This window comes from Ahaetulla prasina, chromosome 5 (assembly GCF_028640845.1).
Source record: "Ahaetulla prasina isolate Xishuangbanna chromosome 5, ASM2864084v1, whole genome shotgun sequence".
In the NCBI taxonomy this organism is placed as follows: Eukaryota; Metazoa; Chordata; class Lepidosauria; order Squamata; family Colubridae; genus Ahaetulla; species Ahaetulla prasina.
Genome location: NC_080543.1, coordinates 20023863 through 20047386, shown reverse-complemented (window position 1 = coordinate 20047386; position 23524 = coordinate 20023863). Strand labels below are relative to the sequence as shown.

Here is a 23524-nt window from a genome sequence, read left to right as displayed (position 1 = left end):
CCATTCAAATCCTCAGGGTAGGAGTATGGTCATCTAGGTATGTTCATTTTCTCAGTCACTCATCTGCTCACCCCAACCATCCGGCTCATTTCTTTTATTCTGTAAATTCTGACAGCACCCACCCACCCAATAATTTAAATCATTCAGATGTAAAATTGCTATCCTCCTAACACAGGAGGATAGCAATTAAATAAATATCAGGCTCACTATTAATGAACTGGATAATCACCAGCGTGACACCAATTTCTAAAAAAAAAAAAAAAAAAAAGCTTGGACGATTACTTTTTTTACACCGGCACATATGGGATGCTTTTGTTTAAGAAATAAATGAAACAATCACCCAATTTTGGTGTGTAGATGATAATAAAAACCTTTCTTCCAGGTACATTTAAAAGTTGCACAACTACAAATCATTCATCTCCCAAGAAACCCTCACTTGTTTACTGTCAACCACAGGATTTTCTAATAAACGTATCTTTTTACTGGAACAATTCTCTACTTTCTTTACAATTCTTCACAAGGTTTTGCAACTGATGGTTTGCATGATAACTCACTGTCTTTCATCTCACACTTGAACTCTGCTCTTCTTCCATGTGTCGTTTGTTCATTCAAGGGTAGATTGCAGTAGGGTCAACATGAAGGTCAGCTAACGTTCCACAGCAAAGATAAACAAAAATACCCAAAACCTAGAGGGTGAGGAAAGGGAAAATACTTCTTCAAATAATTGTATTCACTAATAATGTCAAAGAAATCCAGGGCCATGGCTTTAATGAATATGAAGTTGTAGATTCAGTTGGGCCAAAGTCACATTCCATGCTAGCTATCATTAAAAAAAGGGACGGAAAATACAATGTTACCTGGCTATAAGGCAAATTTATGGCACATGTACATTGGGTCAGCACAATTTTAGAAAAAGGACATAACAAGAGCAAAAAATAGATTCAAGCTAAATGTCAACTGCTTCAAACTTGATTGCAGAAAATATGACTTCCGTAATAGAGTTGTTAATGCTTGGAACTCATTACCTGACTCAATAGTCCCTACTCAAAATCCCAAAATCTTCAACCAAAAACTGTCTATTATTGACCTCACCCCATTCCTAGAAGGACTATAAGGGGCATGCATAAGAGCACAAAAGTGCCTACCATTCCTGTCCTATTGTTCCCTTCATTATATCAAATTAATATAGTTGATGCATATTTTCTTTACTTATATATACATATTTCTTCAAGATATGTTGTTTTATCTATGACAATTGTTTGTGTATACTGTTGTGACAAAAAGAAATTTTAAAAAAAGGTACAGATGAAGCCAACCAAAATGATCAGTGGGCATCTTCTTTATGAGAAAAAGCTAAAATGCCTGGAATCTGACTTGGTGTTTTTTTGGTTTTTTTTAAAAAAGGCAACTCAGTTGAAGGAAAATATTATTGAGATATACAACATCTTTGAAGGTCTGCTAACATTAGCCATAGATTTTTTTTCCTTCCACTTTTAAAATGATTGCACCTAGGCTGACCAAACCTGCTGAATGCCTGTATTATATAATATAATATATCCATGAATCAAGTTCAAGTCAAGTTCACCTTTCACCCCTATGTGATGTGCCCTATTGGGCACCGGCACCTCTAGCAGCTAAATCAGAGGAGGAGGTGGCATGGGAGTTAGGGTCAGCATCAAGGCAACCTGAGAGCTCTGAGGGGGAAGAGGGAATTGAGCTGGCAGAGAGAGAGAGAGACAGAGGCGAAGCCTGTGCTTTCCGTCAGCTCTCAGATGAAGAGTCAACAGCCCCCAGGTCTGGAGGTGGCTGATGAGGAAGAGGAGGAACATCTGGGTCCAGTGCCTGACACGAGGATGTGCAGAAGGCAGAGGAGAGGAGAGCAGTGGAAATCCGTGGGCTGATCCTTGGGAAGGAAGAGCCACCACTGCTAGCGAAGCCCCACCCTAACTCTGGGGATAAAGGGCAGGGGGCAGAGATGAATAGATGTGGCAGACAACTATTCATCTCCCAGTCGGTTGGGCTTGTTATCCTGTGGTGAGAGAGAAACTTTTTGCCAGGGCTGCCAGCGTTCCTACTAAAGAAATCTTTGAGTTAACTTCAGAGAGTTTGTCATGTTTGGGGAGCTGGGTCAGAACCATGTGCCTTTACTGTGGGGGTGACAGGGAGAACATTGAATGGAAATTCAGTGTCTTGAAAACAGTCCTCATCTTTTGTCATTGAATCACCCCATTCCAATAAGTTATCTCTTATGAACTTTGTATCAGAGGTGGGTTTCAGCAGGTTCTGACCAGTTCTGGAGAACCGATAGCGGAAATTTTGAGTCGTTTAGAGAACCGATAGTAAAAATTCTGACTGGCCCCACCCCCATCTATTCTGTGCCTCCCAAGTCCCAGCTGATCGGGAGGAAATGGAGATTTTACAGTATCCTTCCTCTGCCATGCCCACCAAGCCACGCCCATCAAGCCACACCCACAGAACCGGTAGTAAAAAAAATTTGAAACCCACCACTGAGACAGAGGGGCTAATTCTGGGTGCACAAGACCAAGCCTTAAGAAGAATGAATATAAAGTCGGAACTGAGATGACAGCAACAGATAGCAAATGCTGCCTCAGCAAAGAAGCTGCAGAAACAATGGTTCACCTGGTTAGCTGCTGCAAGAAGCTTGCACAGACTACAAACAATGGCACGATAATGTAGCAACAATGGTGCATTGGAAGATCCACAAGAAAGACCATATGCCTGCAAGCAAGCAAGAACAAGTGGAACCATAAAATGGCCGCGGTGTGGCTCAGGCTGTAAGAAGTCTGTTATTAAACACAGCTGCTTGCAATTACTGCAGGTTCTAGTCCCACCAGGCCCAAGGTTGACTCAGCCTTCCATCCTTTATAAGGTAGTAAAATGAGGACCCAGATTGTTGGGGGGGGGGCAATAAGTTGACTTTGTATATAAATATACAAATAGAATGAGACTATTGCCTTACACAATGTAAGCCGCCCTGAGTCTTCGGAGAAGGGCGGGATATAAATGTAAACAAAACAAACAAAAAATAGAGAAATTCATAGAAAATGAAGAAGCTAAATTGCTCTGGGACTTTAGAATTCAAAGAGGCAGGCACCTGACACATAATACCCCAGACTTAACAATTGTTGATAAGATTGACACAAAAAAAGTCTGGATAGTGGATGTGGCAAAACCTGGAGACAGAAGAATTGGCATTGACAAAATCATTGTCGGTCAATTGCAGAAAGCAGCTTTACTCAGAACAAATTACTTCCTGCAATGATACCTTTATCACCATCAAAGAACAACATCTGCCTATCCCAGCTCCTTGGGAAGAACTTGATGGGTGGGCAAAAATACCAAATCCAGTCTAAACATTCTAGATGACTCTGTGACAACCCATAATCTGAGGAGGAGGAGGAGGAGGAGGAGGAGGAGACCTGTACTAGGGATTCGAACTGCCAAACCACCGACCTTTCTGATTGGCAAGCTCAGTGTCTTAGCCACTGAGCCACCTAGTCAGGAACAGGGTCGTTAAGTGAATCTGGCTTCCCCGTTGACTTTGCTTGTCAGAAGTTCGCACAAATTGATCACATGACCCTACTGACTTGGCTTATCTGAAGGTCACAAAAAATAATCACATGACACACACACACCGGGAGACTGCAACCAGGATAAATATGAACCAGTTGTCAGGCATCTGAATTTTGATCAGGTGGGACCATGGGAAGGCCACAATGGTTGTAATAATAATAATAATAATAATAATAATAATAATAATAATAATAATAATAATAATAATAATAATAATAATAATAAATAATAATGATAATGATGATGATGATGATGATGATGATGATGATGATGATGATGATGATGATGATGATGATGATGATGTGTGAAAGTGTGAAAAACAGTCATTCATCATTTTTTGCAGGGCCGTTGTAACTTTGAACGGTACTAAACAAACTGTTGGTAAATCAAGGATAATCTGTGTGTTGTACGAGTTCAGAAAACAGCTTAATTCAACATCATGGCTATATTAAGTAGTGGTGGGATTCAGCCGGTTCTGTCCAGTTCGGGTGAACCAGTAGTGGCGACTGCGGGAGGCTCCACCCACCCAGCCAGATGTAATGCATGAGCAAAAAGCATGCACGGAAGACCGTGCGCATGCGCAGAGAAGGCGTGCACATGCGCAGAGGAGGCACATGCTCACATTTGCGGTAGAGAAGGTAAGTGAATCCCACCTCTGATATTAAGGCATCCAACTGTTAAATCCAGACTTAGATTAATCACCAAACTGGCCCTCTTCAAGTACAACAGGCAACATATCCAGGGACCACTGAAGACTGAACATCACCATGAGGGGTGGGTGGGTAGGTCCACCTGGAAGATCTGCACCAGATTTCATTGAATGCAGGACCCTCTTTAAGATGTTTCATGGTACGCCAGCGACAGTCTGCAATCATTAATATTTTCAACTTTAATGATTAATGTTTTCTTTTTAAAAAGCAGGCGTTGCTAAATGGCAATTTGTTAATCATTTTTAAGTAACTTTATCCACCAAAACTTCCTCATAAACAAAGGGATTTTCCAAGGTCTTGCCCTCATTCTATGAGACTGTGAGTAGATAAAATAGTCTGGTTCTCACAAGACCGTTTCTGTACCAAAGGCAGAGTCACTCTTTGACTTTATCTCAGTCATCATGAGCTTGCCCTGAAATAGGGGTGGATCTGAAACTGACTGGACAAAGCCCTGCCTTGATTCGTATCTAACTTTAACTTCTTTATGTCAGCCCAATAATCTAAAAGTAATCTTAATATGAGGTGTGTTTCTCTCTTCTTATCTTATTGTTATCTTATTGTTTCTCCTTTTTATCTTATTGACTAGTTTTGCACAGCATGCTAGACTAGAGCAGGGGTGAGCAACCTGAGGCTCTGGAGCCCCATGTGGCTCTTTCACCCCTCTGCTGAGGCTCCCTATCACTCAAAATATGTGTCACAACCACCAATGTGCGACATCCACCGGCATGCGATTTATTGAGCTTTTCAACCCCTGGTAGGCCAACCATGGATAAATCTGAGAAAAGAAAAGTTTCAGAAGAAAACAGAACGTTTAATTCAACTACGTATGCTAGCTCAAAAAACAGTCAGCCAAAGGAGGGGTTTTGTGGCTCCCGGTGTTTTCTTTTCTGTGCGAAACGGGTCCAAATGGCTCTTTGAGTGTTTAAGGTTGCAGACCCCTGGACTAGACTAAAGCATGATAGAATAATTTATGAGTCAACACATAGGGAGCATTCAGCTCTTGTTAGCAGATTGTGGGATCAAGCTATCATTTGCTATATAATCAGTGGTGAAATCCAATTTTTTTTACTACCAGTTCTGTGGGCGTGGCAGGGGAAAGACACTGCAAAATCTCCATTCCCACTCCATTCCAGGGGAAGGATATTGCAAAATCCCCATTCCCTCCCCACCCCTGGGGGGAGGATATTGCAAAATCTCCATTCCGACCCCATTTTGGGGCCAGTTAGAGGTGGTATTTGCCAGTTCTCTGAACTGCTCAAAATTTCCGCTACCGGTTCTCAAGAACCTGTCAGAACCTGCTGGATTTCACCTTTGTATATCAGAATAGAGCTGGAAGGGACCTTGGAGGTCTTCTAGTCCAGCCCAAGCAGGAGATTCTATACCATTTCAGAAAAGTGACTGTCCAGACTCTTCTTCAAAACCTCCAGCGATGGAGCACCCACAACTTCTGAAGGCAAAGCTGTTCCACTTTTTAATTGTTCTTTCACTAGATAACAATATAAATCACTACATCTCAATGTGTAGCCCTCGATTTAAAGCAGTTCATTTAGTGACCATTCAAAGTTACAACGGCACTGAAAAAAGTGACTTATGACCATTTTTCACACTTATGACCTTTGCAGTTATCACCATGTGATCAAAATTTGGTCACTTTTTTTTTGTTTGTTTACATTTATATCCCGCCCTTCTCCGAAGACTCAGGGCGGCTTACAGTGTATAAGGCAATAGTCTCATTCTATTTGTATATTTACAAAGTCAACTTATTGCCCCCAACAATCTGGGTCCTCATTTTACCTACCTTATAAAGGATGGAAGGCTGAGTCAACCTTGGGCCGGGCTCGAACCTGCAGTAATTGCAGGCTGCTGTGTTTTAATAACAGGCTTCTTAACAGCCTGAGCTACCACGGCCCCTGGCTATTGGTTTATATTTATAACAGCTGCAGGGTCCAAGATCCCCTTTTGCGACCTTCTGACAAACAAAGTCAATGGGGAAGCCAGATTCATTTAACAACTGTGTGAGTAACTTAACAACTGCAGTGATTCCCTTAACAACTGTGGCAAGAAAGGTCGCAAAATGAGGCAAAATTCACTTAGCAATTGTCTCATTAGCAAATCAAATCAAATCAAATCAAGTTTATTACAGTCAAAGACCAGAGACCAGAAGAAATAAAAACACGCAATGAATATCCAGTTTAAAATTCTAGAATAAAAAAATAAATAACAGATAAAATCTATTATTAAAATCACCGTTGTTTCGTCAGCAACAGAAATGTTGGACTCAGTCGTGGTTGTAAGTCAAGGACTACGTGTAATGCGGAAATCGTTCTACTCTTTTTCTCAACAATATAAGACAGAAAAGGAAGAAAAATTAGAGGGGGAGTGAGCATCTTTGATGAATTCCACTATAACTGGAGTCGCGAAAGAGATAAAATTTTGGTCGTCTGAGGGTCTGAAGATTGCTCACTCTAGGACAGCGGTTCTCAACCTGTGGGTCGGGACCCCGTTGGGGGGTCGAATGATGATTTGCCAGGGGTTGCCTAAGACCACCGGAAATATGGGAAGTATACTTGTGAGTCGAAGAATCGCGCTCCAATGGTTGACTCCACAAGCCAGCTGCAGGCTCTTCAAATCGCTAGCCGAATTCGGCTTCAGGCGCGATGAATTAAAAAAGAAATCTTTGCTCTGATGTCTCTCTCTCAAGCCAGCTGCAATCACTCCCAATCGCTAGCCTAATCTGGCTTCAGGCGCGATAAATTTAATAGGGGAGGAGTCTCCGTTTTAATGCCTCCGTCCTCAAGGCAATCGCAAGCAGTTCAGATCGCTAGCCAATACGGCTTCAGGCGCGATAAATTCAAAACGAAAATAATTTTACGGTTGGGGGTCGCCACATCGTGGGGAATTGTATTAAAGGGGTCACAGCACTATAAAGGTTGAGAACCACTGCTCTAGGATGTCTGAAAAGGATGCACAACATGGTAATATTCCACAAATGGCTACACTTCCCTGATTGCCTGCTTTGCAAAGTCCCACAACCTGTAGATGAGAGAACAGCTGAATATTTGACAATATGCCACAGAGGCTGCAGGACTGTTGGCTTGGTGCCATTCTTTCTTCAGTTGAGATCCCACAGTATTCAGACAAATGATGAAATGGCTGAAGACCTGCCAGGCACCTAAAGTTTCATAACCTAGCAAAGCAAGCAACTGATGTCGTATATAGTTTTAAAAAGTGGAAATGTAAATACAGCGAAGGAGACTTTTCAAGGAGCTAAGGAGAGTTTTCAACAGAAAATTCTGACAATTTTCAACAGTGTTATAGGTCACCCACCATGACTACTTTTACAAACTGTAACTCTTCATGTTCTTAAATCAGAAACAAAATATGTGAATGGCTCTTCCGTTTTTCTTGGCATACAAGCTTTCTGCAACTCTATACAGAGAATAGAATAGAATAGAATAGAATAGAATAGAATAGAATAGAATAGAATAGAATAACAGAGTTGGAAGGGACCTTGGAGGTCTTCTAGTCCAACCCCCTGCTTAGGCAGGAAACCCTACACCACTTCAGACAGATGGTTATCCAACATCTTTATTTATTTTATTTATTTTATTTATTTTGTCACAACATCATACAAAAAGATTATATAGTATATACACATATAAACATATATAGGAAGAAGAAAAGAAAAACAATAGGACAGGAACGGTAGGCACGTTTGTGCGCTTATGCACGCCCCATTATGGTCCTCTTAGGAATGGGGTGAGGTCAATAGTAGAAAGTTTTTGGTTAAAGCTTTTAGGATTATGGGAAGAGACCACAGAGTCAGGTAAAGTATTCCAAGCACTGATGATTCTGTTGCAGAAGTCATATTTTCTGCAATCTAGATTAAAGCGGTTTACATTAAGTTTAAATCTTCTTAAAAACTTCCATCGTTGGAGCATTTACAACTTCTGGGGGCAAGTTGTTCCACTGATTAATTGTTCTAACTGTCAGGAAATTTCTCCTTAGTTCTAGGTTGCTTCTCTCCTTGATTAGTTTCCATCTGTTGCTTCTTGTCCTGCCCTCAGTTGCTTTGGAGAATAGCTTGACTACCCCTTCTTTGTGGCAGATTCTGAGATATTGGAACACTGCTATCTTGTCTCCCCTAGTCCTTCTTTTCATTAAACCAGACATACCCAGTTCTGCAGCTGTTCTTCATATGTTTTAGCCTCCAATCCCCTAATCATCTTCTTTGCTCTTCTCTGCACTCTTTCTAGAATCTCAACATCTTTTTTACATCATGGTGACCAAAACCAGATAATTCTTGTTTGATTGTTTCCTTTACAATTGCATGTTGTTTAATCTCAAAAGTTCTGTGCAGCTAACAATCCCATCCTAAAAGTAAATAACACCCACAAAACTAAAATGGGGAAAAGAGAATAATTCCAAAAATACATAAAATAAAGGTAAAGGTAAAGGTTCCCCTCGCACATACATGCTAGTCATTGCCGACTCTAGGGGGCGGTGCTCATCTCCGTTTCAAAGCCGAAGAGCCAGCGCTGTCTGAAGACATCTCCGTGGTCATGTGGCCGGCATGACTCAATGCCAAAGGCGCATGGAACGCTGTTACCTTCCCACCAAAGGTGGTTCCTATTTTTTCTACTTGCATTTTTACGTGCTTTCGAAACTGCTAGGTTGGCAGAAGCTGGGACAAGTAACGGGAGCTCACCCCATTACACGGCAGCACTAGGGATTCGAAACGCCGAGCTGCCGACCTTTCGATCGACAAGCTCAACGTCCTAGCCCCTGAGCCACCGCGTCCCGTTTTAAAGGGACCGTGTCCCTTTTTATTACATAAAATAAACAAATCAAAACTTGGAGCCTTGGTGCCAAGCCAAAAAAAAAAAGAAGAAGATTTGGCAAGTCAAACAACATTGGCTGATTCCCAATTATGTCGGACTGAATTTTGAAATGTGAACTTCCCTTTAGCCTGTGGTTTAGGGGATTAAAGAAAAAAAATGGAAAATGAGGGAGAGAAATAAAGTACCTCCTGCACGTATACATCAGTGGAAATGTCAACAAGAAAGGGGAGGAGATATCAAGCTGTGCTTCCTGATAATATTTTGAAATTCTGACACTTGAACAAAAATATTTCAGAAACAAGGAGAAAAAAGCAGACGAATGCCATAAAGTGAGTCACCTGGAATTTTACAACATGTTCACTCAGTCTTATAAAAGCCAGTTTTCTTGGGCTACAAGACATTGAGGGCTAGAGACTTGCTTCTTCAAAGCTAGTTTGGAAGCTCTATCATGAATCACTTGAAGATCTTCTTGGGTATTTTGATGCTGTGGTCATGCAGCGTTGCCAATCCGCTAATCAAAACCCAGTCTGCACTATCCTTCACCAAGGACCTGAAATTCATACAGGTATGTAACCACCCAGGTCTTATCTCTGAGACCATAAGAAATGCAGAATTGCATTTCTGAGAAACATTTCCATGTTGAGAATATATCATGGGATAAATGCTGTTTATTAAGAGTGCAGTGATGCATGATTCTTTTTACAGGTGCAGTCAATATATTCAATATATTCAAGAACTATGCAAGAAAAAAAAAGATCTATCCTAAACTAAATCTCTATTGAGGCTTCAACAGGTTGTGCAGTGAACTAAAAATTCTACTTTCACACTTTGCCTATTGTTAGGGTTTTTCGTAATAACAATACAAAGACTCTATTTGTTTTTCCTACACTAAACTGTTTTACTGTACAGAATTAAACTATCTTATTTTACTTTCTTTCAAATAGTCTAAGTTTACAACTATTCTATTTCTAATTTTTAATCCTTAATACATTTCTGTTTTGGTGTTGTCGTTCTATATTCCTATTCCGATTCTTTTCTTAACTATATTTTTTTTCTTTAAAATTTTCCTTGAGATTGTAGGCATTCTTGGTCCATTTGCATGTGAAAACCCTTTTCTCTTCTTTATAGACTTGTACATGGGCTTTTCTCTGCCCCTGTCCCCAAAGCACATCAGTCTTCTGTTTCAGGAGGTGGTTTGTAGAATTCTATAGGAAGTGAGCTTGCTTGTTTTTGGGGGGGGGGGGGTTGGTTTTTTGTTGTTTGTTTGTTTGTTTTTTGTTTTTTTGGACTCTGGTGGGATTCTTTTCCTCCATATCTCTCAGCTCAGATTCTCAGAGGTCTTGAGGCTCCAAAAATTGTGGTTTTGTCTCGGTGTCTGAAGACTACAGTACCCCTAAAGTGCCTGCTTGATTGAGTTTCCCACATCTCTGCTTGAATGAATGAATGAATGAATGAATGAATGAATGAATGAATGATTTATTTGTCAAAGTGTGATTAGACACAAAAGGAATTTATCTGTCGTGCAGAAACTGTCAATATACATGCAAAGAAACAGAATAATAATCATAACAAATATAATTAATATATAATTAATGTAATTAATGTAATTAAGAACAATTAATCAGTGGAACAACTTACCTGCAGAAGTTGTAAATGCTCCTACACTGGAAATTTTTAAGAAAATGTTGGATAGCCATTTGTCTGAAATGGTGTAGGGTTTCCTGCCTGGGCAGGGGGTTGGACTAGAAGACCTCCAAGGTCCCTTCCAACTCTGATATTATTATTATTATTATTATTATAACAACACCAATAAGACTGGGGAGTAAAGAAGATAATAAGAAGGATAAATAATAATACCACAGCTAGACCACATGGGTACACATGTAGTCTATGTATAATGACTACACATAGACATTAGACAGCACTGTGAGAATTAGGTGTTCTGCAGTGATGGCACAAAGGAAAAAAACTGTCCCTATGTCTAGTTGTTTTGACATGCAATGCCCTACAGTGCCATCCTGAGGGGAGGAATTGAAAAAGTTTCTGTCCAGGATGTGAGAAGTCTACAGATACTTTGTCAGCCCTCCTTCTGACTTACGCAATATTGTTGTTTTTAGTTGTGAAGTTGTGTCCGACCCATCACAATCCCATGGACAACATTCCTCCAGGCCTTCCTATCCTCTACCATCCTCTGGAGTCCATTTAAACTCATATCTACTGCTTCAGTGACTCCATCCAGTCACCTCGTTCTCTGTCATCCCATTCTTCTTTTGCCCTCAATCTTTCCCAGCATTAGGCTCTTCTCCAGTGAGTCCTTCCTTCTCATTAGGTGGCCAAAGTATTTCAGTTTCATCTTCAGGATCTGGCCTTCTAAAGAGCAGTCAGGGTTGATCTCCTCTAGGACTGACTTGTTTGTTCGCCTTGCAGTCCAAGGGACTCGCAGGAGTCTTCTCCAGCACCAGAGTTCAAAGGCCTCAATTCTTTGGTGCTCAGCCTTTCTTATGGTCCAACCTTCATAGCCATACATTGCAACTGGGAAAACCATAGCCTTGACTACACGCACTTTTGTTGGCAGGGTGATGTCTCTGCTTTTTAGTATGTTGTCTAGATTTGCCATAGCTTTCCTCCCCAGGAGCAAGCGTCTTTTAATTTCTTGGCTGCAGTCCCCATCTGCGGTGATCTTGAAGCCCAGAAAAATAAAATCTGTCACTACCTCCATTTCTTCTCCATCTATCTGCCAGGAATTGAGATATATACAGTATATACTGTATACTGTTTATACAATATACAGGTCTCCTATGGAAGGCAGGCTGGTTGCAATTTTTCTTTCTGCTTTCTTTGTTTCTGCAAATTGATAAAAAACATAAATAAAATAAACTGTGCTGAAGCACTTTTTTTTATTTAACATGCAACCATGCCACATTCATTATTCATTCTGATCTCCCCTGAATCAGTTTACTTCCTCAGGAAAATTGTGCATTGGGTACGTGCAATTCTGAGTCCAGGAATGGGTCTCAAATCCCAGAAATGATTGTGACTTACAAGTTGTTCCCACAAGAAGAAAAATCATCCTCTATCTCTAGCTTCATTTCAGTTTTATGATGCCAAGGGAAAATGGGTCCTTCTGTTACTGCAGTACATTGAAATAAAAATAAAATAAAAATAAAAACTGCTAGGAGTAATTAGATCTGCTGATTCTGCTATCTGCTGATTCTATTCTTAATAGTCTCCTTCTCCTCCTCTTCCTCTTCTTCCGCTTTTAACCCTCAAATATATGAAGTCATCTTGTTTACCTTTAAAAGCTTAAACAACTTGGAATCCAGGAAAACCTTTTCCCAAGAGAACCTGCTCACAATCAAACTATTTCTTTGAATTATTATTTTTTTGGCCTGAGGAGACCCAGAAATCATGTCATCACATTTGAACAAGAATGTACCAAGCAACCATGATTCCATTTTCTGGCAAGTTTCAGAGTGTTTGTAAATGAAGTGTATTCATTTATCAAGCAAACAAACAAGGAAGGAAGATCACAATTGTTCACAGCACTGATTGTCAGTTACGAAAGCCTAGCTCTGCCTACTTTAGTGATGCCAAGGTCGCTACGCTACTGACTGCAGTCCTAAACTACCAATAAGAAGAAGAAGAATGTTCAACAGTGGATTGAAGAATGACTAGATGGGCAAAGACACAAAGAGTTTGGTCACCAATATGCATGTATTTATGTCATTATTTAAGATGTTTAGTAGTACAACAAATGTTCTAATTCCCCCCATTCTTGGTTAATATGCAGGCTTACCTTGATCGTTTTTTCCCACAAATTGATCAATCAATAAAGCTAACCTTAGAAGAACGGATCAAAAAAATGCAAAGGTTCTTCCGTTTGGCTGTAAGTGGGAAGGTAGATTCCGAAACCATTAAAGTAATGGAACAGCCCAGGTGTGGAGTACCAGATGTCTTGGACTATAGGAGAATTCCAGGAGCACCGAAATGGAATAAAAATATATTGACATACAGGTATGTTATACTTCCATTTGATTTCTAAGAGAGAGAAGGAAAAAGGAAAAGTCTACTTCCTAGTGATATGTATTGTGTTTTCCTCCATTACTCAAAGGATTAACAACTACACCCCTGACATGCCAAAAAACCAGGTGGACAGAGCCATAGCAAATGCGCTGAAAGTATGGAGTGATGTGACTCCCCTACAGTTTAGAAAAATCGATGGACCTGCTGATATTGAAATTCTTTTCGGATATAATGGTAAGCTCAGCTTGCTTATTCTTATATATTAATCTTTATTTACAGTTTATATCTCACACATCTGCCAATGCATGGGTGTTGACACCCCTTTACAGTAGCCTAGTTCAAGAAACAGACCCAATGTTTGTTGTTGTTGAATGTTATTTATTGTAAGAAGGTAATATAACCAAATCTTGAAAGCCTATCAAAGTTTCTTCCTGTCCTATTTTATATTAAACAACATCAAGACAGGAGTCTTTAGAGTTTCTTTCTCACCATTTCTTCATCTTTGGACTATATCGTCTTTTTCTGAAATTTCTTTCAGAATTTGCTCGTTCCTTTCCTATCCCCAAGGTCAGTTCTAAATTCCTTTTTACCACTACCATATAGACAATATCATCTGATTATTATTTTAATTGCTCTGAAATATATTCCCAAGCTTTCCCTTATTCTTCCTGTAGAAAGTTGCCTGGTCTTTGATTCTGCTTCATAACTAGATCATTGGAACAAATGGTCTCTACCATGCTGACATAATGACCATCTGATGATGACTTAGTTATTACCAGTATAATGATGAAACTTGGTGAAAACTTCTACACAATCAGATCCATTGTGTTGGTTTAATTATGAAAGGGGTGAAATCATTAAAAGAGACATTTTAAAAAAGTGGAAACAATTTTAAAGCTGAAGATTATTATTTAGGAAAGGTAAAATGAATTGAACCAGATTGTAACCATTATTTATTTATTTATTTATCTAGTAATCAAATCTACATAGCCTTTCATTTTGTGAGAAGTTTAACTCATTTCTTCAGCTTCTCATGAACAAATTGTGCTTGGAAGGACAATACATGTTTTAAAATAAATAAAACTAGAAAAAAATATTTCTCATATAAGAGGGATTAATATGTATACTGCCCAGAGTCATTCTATGAGAGAGATGGGCAGTTTCTAAATATGATATGTAAAATAAATAAAATTAATTGACTTTCGCTAAGCTTAACAGTTCAAATAACATCAAAGTGTAGTCCATTGTTTTATTTAATTAAATAAAATTAAAAATTAAGCATAAACATGTGCAAAAGTTGCAAAGCCAAAGATTTCTAAATATTTCAAAATTCATATGTTTTGCTCCAAATGCAAGATAAAATGGGACCATTTAAAGTAGATTGCTTTGAACATTTCAAGAGTCTTAAATTCAAAGATTGCCTAGTTCTTTTTATAAGTTGTATTTGGCTTGGTTTTATTTTATTTTTCAGTTTTTTATGAGTTAGTTCCATCATGGGTTAATTCCATTATTGGCCAAGACAAGATGATGGAGTAAGGATAAAGTAGATGAGAGTTAGGGAAAAGTGGGAGCACATTTAGAAGCAGATGCTGGTTAAAACAGCAAACCTTAAATCCCCAGTCATACAGATAGAAATGTTTGTATGTAGATAATTCTGGACTACTTGCTCGATAAGTGTACTTGCATTATGGAAATTAAAATTCATGGGTTTTGTGCATGTTGTATGTCAATATTAGGCAATTGCAAAGGTATGGATTGTGTATTATACACAATGCTCTTGAGATTTTCAGGCCATAAAAGACTGATCTATTTTATGAAAAGACTTAATGAACTTAAGTGTATATGCTCATCATTTTATTTATTTATTTATTTATTTATTTTATTTTATTAAATTTTTATACCGCCCTTCTCCCGAAGGACTCAGGGTGGTGTACAGCCAGAATAAAAACAAAATATATACAATTTAAAACAACATTTAAAAGAGCAAATTTTAAAGGCTGATTATTAAAATTTAGATTTAAAAATTTAAAAATATTAAGAATACCCAATTTAAAATTCAACACAAATTATGCCAGTCCCGCTTTAATAAATAGATATGTTTTGAGCTCACGACGGAAGGTCCGAAGATCAGGCACTTGACGCAGGCCAGGGGGAAGTTCGTTCCAGAGCGTCACTGCCCCCACAGAGAAGGCCCTACTCCTGGGGGCCGCCAGCCGACACTGTTTGGCGGACGGCACCCTGAGAAGACCCTCTCTGTGAGAGCGTACGGGTCGGTGGGAGGCAAAGGGTAACAGCAGGCGGTCTCGTAAGTACCCGGGTCCTAAGCCATGGAGCGCTTTAAAGATAGTTACCAAAATCTTGAAGCGCACCCGAAAGACCACAGGAAGCCAGTGCAAGCTACGGAGCAGCGATGTCACGTGGGAGCCACGAGCGGCTCCCGTTACTACTCGCGCAGCCGCATTCTGGACTAACTGCAGCCTCCGGGTGCACCTCAAGGGCAGCCCCATGTAGAGAGCATTGCAATAATCCAGCCTAGACGTAACCAGAGCGTGAGTGACCGTGCATAAGATATCCCGGTCAAGGAAGGGACGCAACTGGCGAACCAAGCGAACTTGGTAAAAGGCCCTCATGCTTATGTTACTATTAAATTTTAAAGCTGCATGTTATATACAAAGACAATCTGCATTAGGAAGTAAGCAAATTTTCAGGCCATTAGCCAGGAAAATGTAATTGTGACTACTTTTTGTGGTGTGTGCGTAAAGTGAATCAAGCTGTGTATTTCCTGGGTTTCCAGAGCCATTTGTGTAGATAATTTGGAAAATAGGCTTCAATTGGCACATGTTTTGGTACCTTACAGAACTTTTAAAATCAAATAAAAACCCAGGAATTAGGCAGAGAATTCTTAGTTCTCCATATAAGTTTCCAGGCAAAGAAAACACATTTTAGCATCCTTAGAATGCAAGAGGGCCAGTTAATCAGCTTAGATCGGTGGATCCATGCCAGAAACATATTGTGATCTCTCAGCCTGATAAAGCAGCGGTCACCAACTGGTGGTCCGTGGACCATTGGTGGTCCGTGAGAATATTTTGGTGGTCCGAAGAAAAATTAATTGCATTTTTATATTGCACTAAATCAGGAGTCCTCAAACTATGGCTCCTCGGCCAGATATGTGCAATGAATATTTGTGCTGCTGCAGAGAGTCTCCCACTTTGGGGGGTTTTTTGTGTGGGTTGGGGCAGGGAGAAAATCCAACTAGGGGTCTACTTCAGTCTCCTGGTGCAGGGCTTTGGGCAAAGGCTGGAGGGAAGTGCCACTGGTGGCGAAGAGCTGGAGGGCGGTGTTCCAGTGGGATTGCATCATGGCCTGGAACTGGCTGACCATCTCAGCCTGCTAAGCCTCCAGGCACTGGTACCTGGCCTTGCACTTCCAAAGGTCTTCCTTCTGCTTGGGAAGCCTATCACTGTAGTCCTCAGTGAGGTGCTTCTGCTGAGCCTCCTTCTTGGTCAGATCCATTTGAACTGGGCCAGCTGTTTTGCCAACTCTTTCTCATGGTGGCTGCTTAGCTCCAACAACTGTTTCCTGTTGGGGCCCTAAGGAGCCCAGGTGGGCAGGCAAGGTGTGGCTGGGAAGGGAGGGGGCGAGTAGAGGTTGGTGAGGCACCCCTTGACATGAGTGACATCGAGTTGGCCATACCCATCCAGTCACATGACCACCTAACCACACCCACCCAGCCAGTCATTAGGCAGATCATACTAGTGGTCCACGGGATTTAAAATTATGAATTTAGTGGTCCCTGAGGTCCGAAAGTTTGGTGTCCCCTGTGCTAAAGCATGAGATAATCCTAAGCGATAGAGCTTGCAGTTATTCCAGCTGTCCTGATTAGAATGAGCAACCTTTTCTCTGTTGACCACATATCTTCCGATGTCATTATTTAGAATAGGGATATCCAACCTGCTGGCCAAGGAATTCTGTGAGTTGAAGTCCACAAGTTTTAAAGTTGCCAAGCTTGGACACCCTTGATTTAGGACAGGGGTCAAACTTGCCACGTCACGTTGGCATCACGTGATGTTTTTTCCCTTCACGGAGCTGGGATGGGTATGGTCTGCACCAGAGATGGGTTTTAGCAGGTTCTGACCAGTTCTGGAGAACCAGTAGCGGAAAATTTGAGTAGTTCAGAGAACCGGTAGTAAAAATTCTGACTGGCCCCGCCCACATCCATTCTCTGCCTCCCACGTCCCAGCTGATTGGGAGGAAATGTGGATTTTGCAGTAACCTTCCCCTGGATTGGGGAGGGAATGGAGATTTTACAATATCCTTCCCCTGCCATGCCCAGCAAGCCACACCCACAGAACCGCCCACCATTGGTCTGCATGTGATGCATCCGGACCGTGGACCGTGAGTTTGACACTCTGATTTAGGCCAATGGTGAGTGGGTGGGGGCCAGACTTAAAAGGAGGTGGGAACAATCACAGTGGCGCAGCGATTGGAGTACAGTACTGCAGACTACTTCTACTGATGGCCGGCTGCCTGCAATTTGGCAGCTGAAATCTCAGCAGGCTCAAGGTTGACTCAGCCTTCCATCCTTCTGAGATGGGTAAAATGAGGACCCAGATTGTTGGGGGGAATATGCTGACTCTGTAAACCACTTAGAGAGGGCTGTAAAGCACTGTAAAATGGTATGTAAGTCTAAGTGCTATTGCTATTGCTATCATTCTCTGATTTCTTTGTTTTTGTTTGTCTTTCTGGCAATAGCTTCTCTGTCCTAGGAAGAGAGTTATATATTGGTTTAATTGCTTTTTAATTAATAACAAAAAGGAAAAGGAAGAAAAGAGCAAAAGCAAAGGTAATCGCGTAAAAAGTTAAGAAGCAGTTCCTACTGGGAAGTTGCACATTGTTTTAAATAGCTATGAATCCCTGCTATTGCTGACGGTACTTTGATTCTTTTCCCTTTTAGAACATGGTGACAACATTCCTTTTGATGGAAGAGGTGGAGTCCTGGCACATGCTTTTGCTCCTGGATCAAGAATAGGGGGTGATGCGCACTTTGATGAGGCTGAGACCTGGTCAGAAACCAATAAAGGTTTGCTATAAGAATATGTGCGCCAGATCTCTGCTTTGCAATGTATATACCTACCTCACTTTCATTGGCCACATCAAGTATTGCATGCAAATAAAAAAGAATATATCCCAAATTACAGGTGGTTCTCACTTAATTGGGACTGGGAACTCTTTTGCCAAGTGACATGGCTGTCAGGGTGCCAACTTACCAGGGTACCATAGTTGCTGTCATTCAGCAAGGCCTGCAGAGTTCTGTTACAACATTACAGCATCCTGCAGACATGTGAATCATTTATGAATTCCTGCTGGCTTCCCCATTGTCAACATTTATGAATTCCTGCTGGCTTCCCCATTGTCTTTGCTTGTCAAATGTCAGTAGTGAGGATGGCATATGGGATTTATGTATCCGCTAGGACGTGGCAATGTTCTAATTGCAAGCCAGTTGCCAAGTGCCTGAATTGCAACTATAGGGATGCTACAATCACGGCAATTCAGAGGAACCACCGTAAGTCTCCTACATTCAGCTCCATAACTTCAAATGGTCACCGAAATGAACGGTCATTCAACAAGGACTACCGACATTGCATTGTTTATAAATGACGAATTCATGGAGTTCAGTGCTACCAAACGTCAAAGCAACCAGTTGCTTAAAAAAATAAAATCTATTCTCTTCATGTAAGGAAACTCAAGGTCTCAGTGGAATGTGATTGGTTATTTTCACAACAGAAGGCCACTAGCTGTATAGTTTTAATAGATTTTGTTTTTATGTGTGTTACATGAACATTTGGCCTATGACCATAAATGTACTTTTATTTACTCTTCCATATTTCTTAAAGCCCAATTCCTGCAACTTCTTGCAGCTTTCTTGACATAACTGGCTGTATATGTACATTTCTGAAAAACTAATCCTTATAATTCACCTACTCATTTTCTGTGTTTTAGTAATAAATCTCTTCCTTGTTGCTGCCCATGAATTTGGACATTCCCTCGGACTAGCTCACTCTGATGTCCCTGAAGCCTTGATGTATCCTACCTACTCCTACACGAATCCAAACATTTTTCGTCTTCCAAATGATGATCGTCGAGGAATTCAGAGTATCTATGGTAACTTCACTAAGAAAAATCTTTTCCCTATTCAAAATTATGCTACAAAGATACATAGCTAACCTGACTCTTCTGCTTAAAAAATCAGTGTCTAGCAAAAACCAAAAAAAAAGAAAAGAAAGAAAATCAAAAATGGTTTTAATCCACAATCTACAAAACCAGTAGTATATTTCAGAATTGGGTCATGGTTAGATTTAGCTCTTTCTTTAGAGGTATTTCCATCGATTCAGCAATTAATCATGTCAGGAAAACTTATGGAATGTGTCATTTGACAGGAAGAAAATCCCTAGGCATTATAATGTAAACCATATTATTATTATTATTATTATTATTATTATTATTATTATTATTATTATTATTATTATTATTATTTATTAGATTTTTATACCACCCTTCTCCCGAAGGACTCAGGGCGGTTCACAGCCAATATAAAACAATGACAATTTACAACTAAAACAGAGATTAAAAATCTTATTATATAATTGGCAAAAATTTAAAACATTTAGACCTAAAAACCCCTAAAACTTATATTAAATATAAATTAAAATTCAATCCCTATTAAAATATTAAAATTTAAAATTTAAGCCAGTCCCGCGCGAATAAACAAATATGTCTTCAGCTCGCGGCGAAAGGTCCGGAGGTCAGGCAATTGACGCAAGTTAGGGGGAAGTTCGTTCCAGAGAGTGGGAACCCCCACAGAGAAGGACCTTCCCCTGGGGGCCGCCAGCCGACATTGCTTGGCGGACGGCACCCTGAGAAGTCCCTCTCTGTGTGAGCGTACGGGTCGGTGGGAGGCGTGGGGTAACAGTAGGCGGTCCCGTAAGTACTCTGGCCCTAAGCCATGGAGCGCTTTAAAGGTAGCAACCAAAACCTTAAAGTGTCATAGCACTATCATAGCACTAAAATGAATAATTTAGTGGAGATAGCATAGTATAAATCAGTGATGGGGAATGTTTTAGACACCAAGTGCTCAAACTACATGCACGTACATGCCCAAACTGAAAGGTACACGCATGCATGGGCATGTGCCAACATGGACATGCACTGACATGTGCACTGACATGCATGGAAATATGTGCATGCACAGCAGAGACCCAAAGACCAGCTGGCTGACGGGAGGCAGAGTATCCCAACACCGGCAGCGCGGCAAGAGGTAAGATCTTTTTCTTTCGTGAGTTTCTATTTCGTCATTTGCAGGGAAACAGAAGCTCATGAAAGAAACGCCACAGAGATCTGACCTGGGGCGATGGCGCATGTGCCAGCAGAGAAGGCTCTCCGTGCTACCTCTGGTATGCGTGCCATAGGTTTGCCATCATGGGTATAACTCATCCTGAGACTATAGAAATACCATTGTACTGGAAATACCGAACTGAATTCTGGATTTCCTAAAAAGATATCGGCCAGATGTGAAAATTGATCTAAAGCAGGGATTTCAAACTCAATTTCATTGAGGGCTGCATTAGGGGTGTGTTTGACCTCGGGATCCAGGGTGGGTGTGGCCAGAGGGGGTGTGGCCAGCTCAATGTCACTCCTGTTGGGGATGCCTGTGGTGGGCTGAGCGGTCTCAGGTGAGTGCGGCCCACCCGAGCTCCGTTTTCACTAGCAGAGGGTTGCAGGAGGGTGTGGCAGCCGAAAACGGAGCTTGTGAGCCCGTTTTCGCTGGCAGAAGCACCAGAGGCCAGTCCTTTGCTGTTTCCAGGGAGGCTTTGCGGGCCAGATCTAAGTACCCCATGGGCTGGATCCAGCCTCCATACCTTGAGTTTGACACCCCTGATCTAAAGATCCCTCACATCCTGGACATAAACTGTTTCAACTCCTACCCTCAAAACGACGCTATAGAGCACTGCACACCAGAACAACTAGACACAAGAACAGTTTTTTCCCGAAGACCATCACTCTGCTAAACAAATAATTTCCTCAACACTGTCAAACTATTTACAAAATCTGCACTACTATTAGTCTTCTCATCGTTCCCATCACCAATCTCTTTCCTCTTATGACTGTATGACTGTAATTTTGTTGCTGGTAATCTTTATGATTTATATTTATTTTATTTTATTTTATTTATTTGTCACAACATCATATATATATATATATATATTGATATTGATTGTTCCTGATTGCTTATTTGTACCCTATGATTATCATTAAGTGTTGCATCATTAAGTGTTAAATTGTACCCTATGACCATTATTTATGTTGTAAATGTTGTACCTTGATGAAGGTATCTTTTCTTTTATGTACACTGAGAGCATATGCACCAAGACAAATTCCTTGCGTGTCCAATCACACTTGGGCAATAAAATTCTATTCTATTCTATTCTATTCTATTCTGATCAGTGGCTTTGGATTTTAAAATTTTTCATTTTAAAACTGTAGAGTCCACCAGGCATGAATTTATTTCTGACCTTTGTAGGTTCTCCATTTCTAGAGGCTTTTAAGAAAGATCTGATTAGCTATCTCTTAGATATGGTTTAATAGGTTTGCCTGCATATTGCAGATAGATGGATTAGATCAGGGGTCTCCAACCTTAGCAACTTTAGGACTTGTGGACTTCAACTCCCAGTTTTGCTGGCTGAGGAATTCTGGGAGTTAAAGTCCACAAGTCTTAAAGTTGCCAAGGTTGGAGACCCCTGGATTAGATGATCCTTGTAATCTTCCAATTCTAATACTCATTTAATAGGCAAGAATATGTTAAATGGAGATATAGTCTATTTAAACAAAAAACATAATGTCTATTGTAACACAATATCTTCCCCTGCCAGGCAACCTGTTAAACTCAGAATATATCAATGATGGAAGGAGAAGGGATGAAATACAAATAAGGAAGAACATAAGCATTTTTTTTTAAAAAAACCCTATTTTGAAAAAGGTTGACAAGGGGCTGATTGAACAACTAGCCAAGGAAAATAGACAACTGATGTTCACACTCCCACTTTTTTCAAAACCAATGATGATTTAATTGTTATATATTTCAGAGAAAAATACTTGGAGCTGCAATCCTACACCTGCTTGAAGCTCTCCTTGTAGTGGCGGGGGAGGGGAGGGGAATTGTGTAGAAAATTGTGCCCTGGCTACTATAGGATTCTGATGCTTGCCCACAGACATACAATTGAAACTTGGATGGCTGTCAGCAAGAGGGTGACATGACTGGGGTAACATCTGTCTAATTAGGATTTATTTAGAATGTCCTTGTGTTGGGGGAAGCCAATTTTTGTAACACCTTCATTCCCATTTTGTTCCATTTCTGAGATAATCTATTTGAGTGTGTTCTTACTTCCTTTTTGTTCCTATTTCATTCATCTAGGAAGGAGGAGGAATTTTGGGAAAAAATAGAACAGCTGTATTGAAACCCTTTTAGTTCTTCTTCAGTGGAGGTCTAAGATTGAGCAGCTGTCTGTCTGTCTGAGATTCTCTACTGATCCCTACACTGAACAGGGGGTTGAACTGGATGACCTCAAGGGTGCCTTCCAAGATTTTACCTATGCAAACTCACAAGGATTCGTGAAATTTTGAAGCAAGAATCGTGAACGACAATATTGTGAACTGTAATAATAAAGACTGAACGAATGATTCTAATCATGTTTTCAAAGCAATTTACTTTTCCATGTGTTTAAAAAGCATTTATTTTTTGAAACAAATAAATACATTCAGAAGGGTTGCTGAGCAAGAAAAAGTTCTGAGTTATAGAATGTCCTTCAGGTTTATTTAGATACCAGTTTTCTGTGAGTTACATTGAATATTCTCAGTTTTCTGTCATTCCCAAACCTTAGAAATAGGCCTATATGTACTATAAGCCTATGGTTGCAGTTTATAGCTGATCTATAATGTCAAAATTCTGAATGTCAAAAATCTTGATTTGGGCTTGATCTGGATTTTTTTTTCCATAGAAAAGTGATGGAAAGACAATTTTACAGATTTTATTAGCAATGCCCTTGGTAAATATTTCTTCTAATATTTAGCATCAAGTATTGAAAAGAATTAGTGTTAGATTGACACAGGTAAATAAAAGCAGTGCCACCTGTGAAATTGTTTTGGGGACTTGTTGAAATATTTTGGTTTACAAAAGGATTACCAATTTCCCTGTTTCCTGATGATGAAATCATTATCCACTTTCAAAACTTTTATTGTTTTATATCCTGATATCCTGTTTTGAAATCTTAGTTGTCTATATCTTGAATATCGTATGAACTG

The 23524-nt window shown here is 40.2% G+C and overlaps 1 protein-coding gene across 1 annotated transcript; it reads left to right on the top strand.

Moving 5' to 3' along the window:
- Nucleotides 1-9434: 9434 nt before the first annotated feature.
- LOC131199604 (matrix metalloproteinase-20-like) lies at nucleotides 9435-22909 on the top strand. The gene is made up of 6 exons (XM_058185554.1): nucleotides 9435-9710; nucleotides 12936-13159; nucleotides 13257-13402; nucleotides 18123-18248; nucleotides 19169-19330; nucleotides 22638-22909. Exons 1-6 carry the CDS (start codon nucleotides 9594-9596, stop codon nucleotides 22664-22666), a joined length of 804 nt encoding a protein of 267 aa, XP_058041537.1. The 5' UTR covers nucleotides 9435-9593; the 3' UTR covers nucleotides 22667-22909.
- The last annotated feature ends 615 nt before the right edge of the window (nucleotides 22910-23524 follow it).

Coding starts and splice junctions, on each gene's coding strand:
- LOC131199604 (XM_058185554.1), top strand. CDS start 9,594: ATGAATCACTTGAAGATCTTCTTGGGTATTTTGATGCTGTGGTCATGC. Junction 13,160..13,256: donor AAAAATATATTGACATACAG/GTATGTTATACT, acceptor CATTACTCAAAG/GATTAACAACTACACCCCTG. Junction 18,249..19,168: donor CTGGTCAGAAACCAATAAAG/GTTTGCTATAAG, acceptor TCTGTGTTTTAG/TAATAAATCTCTTCCTTGTT.